Below are 9,588 nucleotides of genomic sequence, written 5' to 3' on the forward strand. Positions count from 1 at the left end.
AAGAAATCTATCATAGATGCAGGTGGGACTTGTAGTTCATTCATTCACATATCGCTGTGAATTAATGATGCAGCTGTGTTGGCAGAGCCAAGCAAGGGGCACCGTACTGAGAACTTTTTTTTTTTTTTCTTCATTTTTACAGATTGGGGGCAGAAGAGGTTGAAGTCAGGGCAACACTCATACATGGTTTCTGATCATCCCTGGGGACCCAAGTTCTCAGTGGCAGCCAGGATTTAGAACCAGCAGCTGCTACTGTCAGTAACAATAGGAGGAATGTTAATAAATGTGGCAAGAAAGGAACATTGTGCAGGGGAACATTTATTTATAGATTGTGGGCAGGGTTGAAGGCAGGGCAACTTGTACATGAGTAAAGTTATCACAAGAGTTGGTCCTAAATCATATTTAGTTGTCACTAAGCCTCCGTATTGACTTTCTATAAATGCAGATTAAGAACAGAAACCAACAACTGTATTAAAGTACACATTTAATAGATCGAATATCACTTATCTGTCAAAAATCTAAAAGTACCAAGAAAATGCAGAGGTAGTCCAGGGTTACACATAGCGCCAACAGGGAACCTGGACTCTGGAACACCATACCTTAAAGGTTTGCAGAAATGAGCATGCTACATTTGTGAACTGCTGAAGGCCACAGAATTGCTGCTGTTTTAAAGTTCTCAGCTGTCGAGCTGCATCTTTAGGAACCTAAAAAAAAATAAAAATAATGTTCTATTGAAAACAAGATACAGAAAGATATATGCACATTGATGACTGATTTTACGGTTGTGGGTTTAGTAACACTTTAACAGTGAATAACATAGCAAAAACAAAATTCCACAAAGACTAGATTCAATGCTAAACATACGTACCATAGACACCTGCTTATCCAGAAGTTTAAAATGAACATCAAGAAACTTTCCCAGGCTGAGAAGTCTGTTTGCACCTTGTGTTTCTGATTGTCCAAAATGTTTAAAGTAGACATCTAAAGATGAAACTGTGAACTGACAGCAATTGCACAGAGCCGGACACTGCCAACCTTCCCCATAGCAGCAGGCTCCACCAACGGCCTCTGCAATTTCCACTAAACGTTTCTCAAGCTCACGTGGCTTCTTCGATTCCTGAATTTCAATGGAGAAATTTAAAAGCTTTAACCCAGAAAGGCAGCATCTATCTGACACATTCAAACTTGCAATTGCTTGTTGGACAACCGCTTTGCTCTTGTCAAAGCAACTGCCCTTACAGAGAATACGAATCCTCTCCAATGTCAATTCCAGCAGACATTTAGCCCATGAGTGGTTCAAAGTTCCAGATTCTTTTAAAGGTTTTACCAACAGTTCCTCTATACTGTGACTAAGAAAACAAGCATCACTCTGACTGCAAACCATTCCTTTAGAATCAAAGGCTAAAGCAGCACATTTGGCATGTTGGGGTGTTGTAATAGGAGATCCAGCATGTGAACTGCTTCTTTCCACCAAGATGAGAAATCTCAGAGCGTGAAGTCGAAGCAATAAAGGTTCTCGATTGTAAGCACGTGGACCTCGCTTTTGCTCCAGTTCTGCAGCAGCTTTCCATAAACACTGGAAGCTGCTTTTAGCCACTGCCACATAGTCTCCACTATTCTGCTGGTCTGGAGGACATCTACTGAGGTAGGAATAAAGGAGATCTGACATCTGGATGCAAGACTTGTAGGATTCTCGTGCAGAAACATTTTTCAACAGATGAAATTGGATCTTCTCCAGGTATAAAGGTGTACGCTGCGCACCTGAGACATAGAAACCCTGACTCGCAAGTTCTGCCAAGGGCATTAAACTATTTAGGTGCTGACCATGGCAAGACCTCTCTGCTGCCCAGTGATTACAGGCACGAAGTACGCGGTCGCACACAACCCGTTGATCTGTCAGCTGATCTGGCCTTGATGGATCACTTGGGACATCTGACAGACAGGACTGGAAAACAAAAAGTACTTTACGTAAGTTATTCATAATTTTTTTAATCAAAAATTAGATTTCAGAACAATGTTCAGAAAATTCCACATTCCAATTCTTTATAAGTTCCATAATCTTAGGGAACCTATATATACACACACGCACGCACACACGCACACACGCACACACGCACGGTTACGTAAAAACACCAAGTTGGATAAACTTGTATTTTTGACAAAAGGCTGTGCCAACAGAACCAATACATATCTTTTGGAAATTTTTGGGGAGGCAGGTGGTTGTATGGTTGCTGAAAATAAGATTTCATTACAGTTGGATGTGAGCAACTCACTGATGTACAAAAACACAAGACGTAGCTTTAGTATTTTAGGCATCACATCTTTTTCACCTAGCAGTGTTCACCCAGATTTTTATGTTCAAATACAAGAGTATCCACTGAATTAACAAAAGTAACTATAATCACATAAAAAGTACAAAAAGTTAAAAAGTAACCACTTCCTTTCTCCCTGCCATTATAAGTTTAGTCTTCTCTGACTGTCTCCTTTCAGTCATTGCAAAAGATACAAAGTCACCACCAACAAGAAACAGCAAAAAGAAAGTTCTCAAAGTTTTGAATTCTCCTCTCGGTCTCTCTCCCAATTCCTGCCAGGTTGTTACTTAGTGCAGACATATGCAGCTCAATTCACAAAGCAGTATCTACCACATTAAGAACTGTGATAAAATCCCTCTTAAGAGTTTAAAAAAAAAAATGTTTGCAATTCACAAAAAAATGCTTCCAGCAGCATGAGCCATTTTATGAAGTGATGCAGTATTTTAGAAGTGAAGGCTAGTGGTATAGGTTATCTTATCAATATGCATTTTTTTTTTTTTTTTTTTTAAATCAGACAGTCACTATTGATCTTTGACACTTCTGAAAATGTATTGAACACAATGACAGAAATGCCAGTACCTTCACCTTAAGTTCTGTCTGCAGTTTCACAACAGACTCAGTTGATGATGTGAGCTTTATAAAGTCTGCTCCTTTTAGGGTCTTCATTGTTTCCACTTTACCTGGGACAGTAGAAAAAAAAAAAGGTCTGTGAATCCAACTAGATCATCGTTTTATACATTGTTCATTTCGACCCAACAAGTCAAACTGTGCAACAAAAGTGGCATTTAGGCTTTGTTCCCACAGGCACCTCCACCTTCCAGCAATGTAGCAATTGCATCCCTCGATGGTCCTTGCCATCTTCTCCCTACATACAGAGTTTTCTACCTCTTGACTGGCCAATGGAGATAATGTCATCCAGCTCATGCAGAAGGAGTCAGTCATTCCGGCATAGTATAATGTGCTGGGTATGCATAGTGCACTGTACAATCAAAGTGTGAGCAGTTTTCATAAACTTAAGGCCATGTGAGGGCTGTGTTTGCCCACAAGGGATGTACAGGTGTTCTGGATATCTGCGTGCAGGCAGTCCCATGCATGACAACTGGGATATAGCCACTGCTCCCCATTTGACACATGTGAGGGTGCAGAGGACGTTCCTGAAAGCAGACAGTGCGAGTTCTGTGACCCACACGGATGTCAATTTGGGAGCAGCAGCTACAGGGTACGCTTGTGAGAACAAGGCCTTAAGAGTGTTGAGTCAAACCATTTACCACGGACGGGTGCTACCAATGATCAGCTTTTGTATGTAATACCTTTATCCTGAAAGGAACAAAAAACTCTTGCTGTAACTGCTTAAAACATGTTATTGCCGGTTCACATATATGCGGATTGGATGCAGTTTAAACTGCATCTAATCCACATGACGTGAAAAAGAGAAAAAAAAAAAAAAAAAAAAAAAACCACAGGGGCGCCAAACCCAACTGGAACAAATATAAATAAAAGGAGGCAGTAGCTCTTCAAAGTGTGCACCACCTTAAATCAATATCAAAAACAAAAAAGCACTTATCTCCAATAATGTGCCCTCACAAATTTGATAGAATGTGGATGAAAACAATAAAAATAAGATAATATATGCTGTAATTTCTAAATAATGCAAAACACATGCATAAACATTGTATATAACAACTACTCGTGAATAAACCAAATGAATCAGTGAAATAAAAATAATTCATATAATTACATAAAATAAGTGAAGTGCTTGTTTACATAATTATATGAATTATTTTTCTTTCACTGATTTATTTGGTTTACTCACGAGTAGTTATATACAATGTTTATGTATGTGTCCTGCATTATTTAGAGATAACATATTAACCACTCGCCCTCCAGAGGATTTACCCCCCCCCCCCCTTCTTGACCAGGCCATTTTTTGCGATACAGCACTGCGCTATTTTAACTGACAATTGCGTGGTCATGCAATGCTGCACATAAATAAAATGTAAGTCCTTTTTTTCCCCACAAATAAAGCTTTTATTCGGTGGTAGTTGATCGCCTCTGTGGTTTTTATTTTTTACGCTATAAACAAAAAAAAAAAAAGACCGACAATTTTGAAAAAAACCAAAAAAACCCAAAAACATTCTTGACTTTTTGCTATAAAACATTTCCAGCAAAAGAAAAAAAAAAAAAGACCACTACATGTAAATGAATTGGTTTACGTGAAAGTTCTAGCGTTTACAAATGGCGGTATATATACTGGAATTTTAAAAAAATAATCATTTTTATGCTAGCAATGGCGGCAGTCAGCAACTTATAGTGGGACTGCGGCGGGCATTCTGACACTAAGAAATACTTCGGACTGTCTACTTTGCAAACAGGGGTCATTTGGAGGATATCTGTACTATTCTGACATTTCTGGGCCTCAAGAAATTAGATTGGCTGTTAATACTTCAGGATTGATCAATTTTCAGATATATCCCATAGTTTGTGAACTCTATAACTTTCCTACAGACTAAGTAATAAATACTGATTTGGGTTATTTTCACTAAAGAAATGTAGCAGAATACATCTTTGTCTAAATTTATGAAGAACAACTATTTGCAAACTTTTATAACAGAAACAAATTTTTTTTTTTTAATTTTCAGTCTTTTTAATTTAGCAAAAAATAAAAACCCCAGTGGTGATTAAATACCACCAAAAGAAAGGTTTAATTGTGTGAACAAAATTATAAAAATGTAGCTTGGGTACAGTGTTGCATGACCGCGCAATTGTTATTCAAAGTGTGAAAACATTGAAAGCTGAAAATTGGCCAGGGCAGGAAGGGGGTAAAAGTGACTGGTATTGAAGTGGTTAAAGAGGGACATGGTTGAGGTGATTGTAGCCGTATTAGTGCACTTGCGACCGAAACAATTGAGTACTGACGCGATACTTTTTTTTTATTTGCACTAACATACAATTTTGAGGACAAGCTTTCGGGGTATGTCCCCTGCTTCAAGGTCCAGGCAGTACTACTACAAAGTTTTAGCAGAATGTTAGGAGATGCTGAAAGGGGGAGGAAAAAAAACAAAACAGAAAGAAACACACAAACAGATGTACACAGCAATGGTTAAAAGACTAGGATTAGACTAGAGATAAGACACAGCAAAAGCAACAAGGGGGGGGGGGGACAACACTCACAGAGGGGGTCATAAAACTGTTGGATAATGAGTGAAGAATCCCATGTCCAAATTCAGGCCGTTATCTCATGTCAAATAGAAGTTTCATTCTTAGTTCAAAAGTTTTCCTTTCCTGAATAAATTTGAAATTTCCTTTAAGAACTACAATATTGAGGTCTCCCATATTGTGGTCTGGTTGTGCGAAATGGCGTCCCACAGGTGTGCAGAAGTCATCTTTATGTTCCTTGATGGTATGTCTGTTTCCATTTCATCTTTGTTTGCAACTTCTGTCCTGTTTCGCCAACATAAGATCCTTTGCTACATTTTCTGCACTGGATAAGGTACACAACATTACTGGAGGTGCAGCTGTATGATCCGGAAATATTGAAGATCCCTTTTGAGTGTCTGACACTTTTTGATGGATTGATTTTGTTTAAAAGCATCGAAAAGTGTTTTTTTTTCCCTCCCCTTTCAACATCTCTCCTAACATTCTGCTAAAACTTTGTGTAGTAGTACTGCCTGGACCTTGAAGAAGGGGACATACCCTGAAAGCTTGTCCTCAAAATGGTTAGTGCAAATAAAAAAAGTATCACGTATTTACTTGGTGTAACGCCATTTTATATTTTACTAAAAATCTGGGGATTATATTGGGTTTACTAAAAAAAAAAAAAAAAAAAAAAAAAAAAAATTGTAAAATCTGCATTTGAAAAACCACTGCAAAAAAAAACAACAAATTTTAGATTACAAAAATGCTGCACCCACCATTTTAGTCTAGGGCCTCTGCTGAAGAAGAAAAAAAAAAATCTGTTTTTTGGGGGGGGGGGGGGGGTGTGGCAAGGAAGTTTTTAGCCAAAAAAACAAACCAAAAAGAAGGCGGCTGATGTAGCAATCGGGCCGGGTTGCTTCAGGGGAACATATCTGCACGGGGGGGGGGGGAAACGACACATCTTGCCGCTACACCGGTAATGAAATCACTAAGAAATAATGGAGCTACAAGCACAACCGGCTTCTCGGTTCATTTTCAGGAACGGGAACAGAAATGCCCATTCCTGGAGGATGAAGGTGTGAATGGGGCCTCACAGCCGATAAAGATAACATTCCTATGGAAGGCTAGCAATGAACATGCAGGAAGAGAGTCCACAGTTCGGCTGCTCAGTATCCATGAGCAGAACCGTCTGGACTGACGTACCTCCAACCACACCGACTGTCCCGGGGAACAGAACAAGGACGACGTACGAGAATGTTCAGAGCTGCGGTCCCCTCATACACTTCTCTGAGGCACAGGATCCTCTCTCCCTCATATACGCCAATGGCTCTTCCCGTTCCCTCAGCGCGCCTCTGCCGCTTTCAAATCTAGCTTCCCAGCCAACCCACGCGACTTGTTTACCTCACCAGCGCGACACACCGCATTGCATGCCGGAAGTTGTAGTCTCCTGTGCTTCAGACGGCGTGCTGTTGTCACGTGGTGAACACTCGGCGAACAGAAGGAAAAGGCGGCTGTCCTGGATTGTCATACTTGCGTGTCATAGACTTTGCATCAGAAATACGGCTACAATCACCTCATAGACTTTGCATGAAATCATGAGACACGTGGCTGTCCTCCACTTGTTACCTAGGACTCATATGCTTTCAAAGGCTGCCATTTGTAGAGGCTCTGTCTGTGGTGTTGAAGTATAACTAAAGGCAGCTTCCTTGTTTAGTTTTGCATAGAGGGGAGATTGATTAGAACTCGATTCAACCCTCTCTATTTGTCCTGTTTAGGCCCCATGTACACAGAACATTTCTGAACAATGGAAACTGCTGGAAAACGTAGGTTAAAAAACATCATTTAGCAGCGTTTATGTGCGTTTGTGTTTGGAAGCATTTTTTAAAGATAAATTCAGGAGACCTTCCAAAATACCCAGAATGCACTGAAAAACAGTAAAAAATTAGCTATTTCAGACATTTTGAGAGAAATAGAGCAGAAGCAGAGAGCAGTATTTGTTGAGATTAGCTGTCTTTTTTTGTGGTGTTTGGATGTGTTCCAGCTCATTTCTCTGCAGAAATTATTACAGCAGTGTCTAACATATTTTTTTTCATGCAAAACCTCCAAGTATGGTGTACCAGGTCCGTTTGAGAACCGGGAAAACACTTTGCATGCATTTTGCATGATGAAAAAAGGCTCTGGACAGCATCTGGAAATGGAAGAGTTAAAAAAAATTTCAAATGCAGTTAGCCGCGTTTAAACATGTTTACGAGCATTTTGCGTTTGAAACGCAGATAAAATCTACTGCTGAACGCAAATTTTCTGTGTTCAAAAAAACGACTGTAAACTCAACTGCCTGTAAACGATGTGTACATGGAAGCATAGGAAAACATTAGGGTGAGTTCCAGGGCTGCCGAAAAATGCTGAACAACTCCTAAATGTGAGTTTATCAGCTGCAGTGTACATGATCCCTTACTGTTATCATGATTGAAAGTAATTGACAATCTCGATTTGTGGGTTGTGCCCAGAAAAGTCATAGGAAATCTTTCAATTTGGACACTAGTTCTGATAAACTGGGGGTCCCCAGGGAATTTGCAGGGATTGCCTCTCACTTCCTGTTTGGTTATGGGACAGGAAGTGAAAGATAATCTCCCCAATGGGACACAGCAAAAATATTTTCAACCTTCAACTATGTAGTACAAGGGCCTGCCTGATTGCACACAAATTGAAAAGGTTATATGGTTTTGGTAAATCTAAATGAAAATTGTATAATGTATGGCCAGGCTTACTCCAGAATGAAAAATGGTTCTACTTTAACCTCCCTGGCACTCTGATTATGTTCATATTTTTGAATGTCAAAGCGGTACATTGTTTTTGCATGGAAATTTCAGTGTCTGATGACGAATTTCCCCACGAATCATCACTCAATTCTGCAAGTGGTTCTAATTAACGATCGCTGTTCTCTAGCTGGTCTAAAACCGCTTTTGACCTAAAGGGACGCTTTTTGGATGCCATGGACATTTCTCAGTTTCCAGGCAGAATGAACGGTAAAAATGCAGGCAGGGCACAGGACAAAGCACTCGGGACAAAATGTATGTGAAATGCTTTGATACAGTAATGTAATCCTAACAGATTACAATGTATTGTGTGTATGTCATGTTTTTACTTTTTTGAATCTCCCGCCGGTTCCGCCCCCATGCGTCACAGCGCTCACAGGGAAAAGAACGAGGAAGACGGATGCCGGCATCAGCCGGAGGACACAGTGGGAGGACATCGGCTGGAGTACACAGTGGGAGAATATCGGCTGGAGGACACAGTCGTGGGAGGACATCGGGGGATCGCAGGGACAAGATAAATTACATTACACACACACTACAGTGTAATCCCTAGTGTGGCTCCGGGTTACTGTTTTTTTGGTACTGAAAATTAACCCCGAGCCACACTTGGGATTACTGCCAGGGAGGCTAAAGAAATTTCACTTCACATCCTGCCCCAGAGATGGTACAAAAAGTTAGAGAAAGTCTCCCACAGTACCATGTACTTGTATGAAAAAGTATCCTGTTCTCTTTGTATTGCTTCCTTTGTGTGAAATCCCTGGTGTTTCTGATAGTCCCTCTGCTTTCCTATTAAAAACTGACCACACTAAACAGGAGAGCACAGCATGGTCAGTTTTGTAGCTGTGCTGAGAACTCAGCCTGCTCTCCAATGAAAACGGCAAACCCAAATACTCCTGCGCTTAGGGATGGACTCAACATAGGCTATAGCCACATCACGGATGTCCTAGAACGTGCACGCCTTTCTGCCCTCAAAGGACTGGGAAAGTCCAAATGCACTGAATATAGAGAAAACAAACAGAGGGCGTACCGGCCTAGTGCATTACCTTAAAAAGCATTTATTAAAAAGAATAATAATAGGTATTGTACTCACAAAAGACAATGTCAGGCACATCAATGCTGTTCTTTCATGATGTGACTTTAAAATATTGTCATTTGTGAGTACAATACCTATTATTCTTCTTAATAAATGCTTTTTAAGGTAATGCACTAGGCTGGTGCGCCGTTTGTTTTCTTTGTATTCAGTGCTCTCCAATCAGACCTCTACTGACATGCCCCCCTGCACAGTCCTTCACTGGGAAGTTCAGTGCAATTGTATTTCTCCTCCC

The 9,588-nt window shown here is 40.3% G+C and overlaps 1 protein-coding gene across 3 annotated transcripts in view; it reads right to left on the reverse strand.

The window, feature by feature from the left end:
* Positions 1-6,792, reverse strand: part of ESPL1 (extra spindle pole bodies like 1, separase) — an 80,942-nt gene extending 74,150 nt beyond the window's left edge. For 2 of the 3 annotated variants that reach the window (XM_089691454.1, XM_089691453.1), the window contains exons 1-4: positions 6,651-6,792; positions 2,892-2,992; positions 869-1,945; positions 600-704 (exon numbers count right to left, since the gene is read on the reverse strand). In XM_089691454.1, coding sequence (XP_089547580.1) covers positions 600-704; positions 869-1,945; positions 2,892-2,978 — 1,269 coding nt within the window. In that variant the 5' untranslated portion in view covers positions 2,979-2,992; positions 6,651-6,792. The remainder of the gene's footprint in view (positions 1-599; positions 705-868; positions 1,946-2,891; positions 2,993-6,650) is intronic. The other variant, XM_089691455.1, reaches the window with a different exon arrangement.
* Positions 6,793-9,588: the final 2,796 nt, after the last annotated feature.

This window comes from Staurois parvus, unplaced genomic scaffold (genome assembly GCF_062004578.1).
Source record: "Staurois parvus isolate SC_StPar_1 unplaced genomic scaffold, SC_StPar_1.0 ptg000562l, whole genome shotgun sequence".
NCBI classification, from domain to species: Eukaryota; Metazoa; Chordata; class Amphibia; order Anura; family Ranidae; genus Staurois; species Staurois parvus.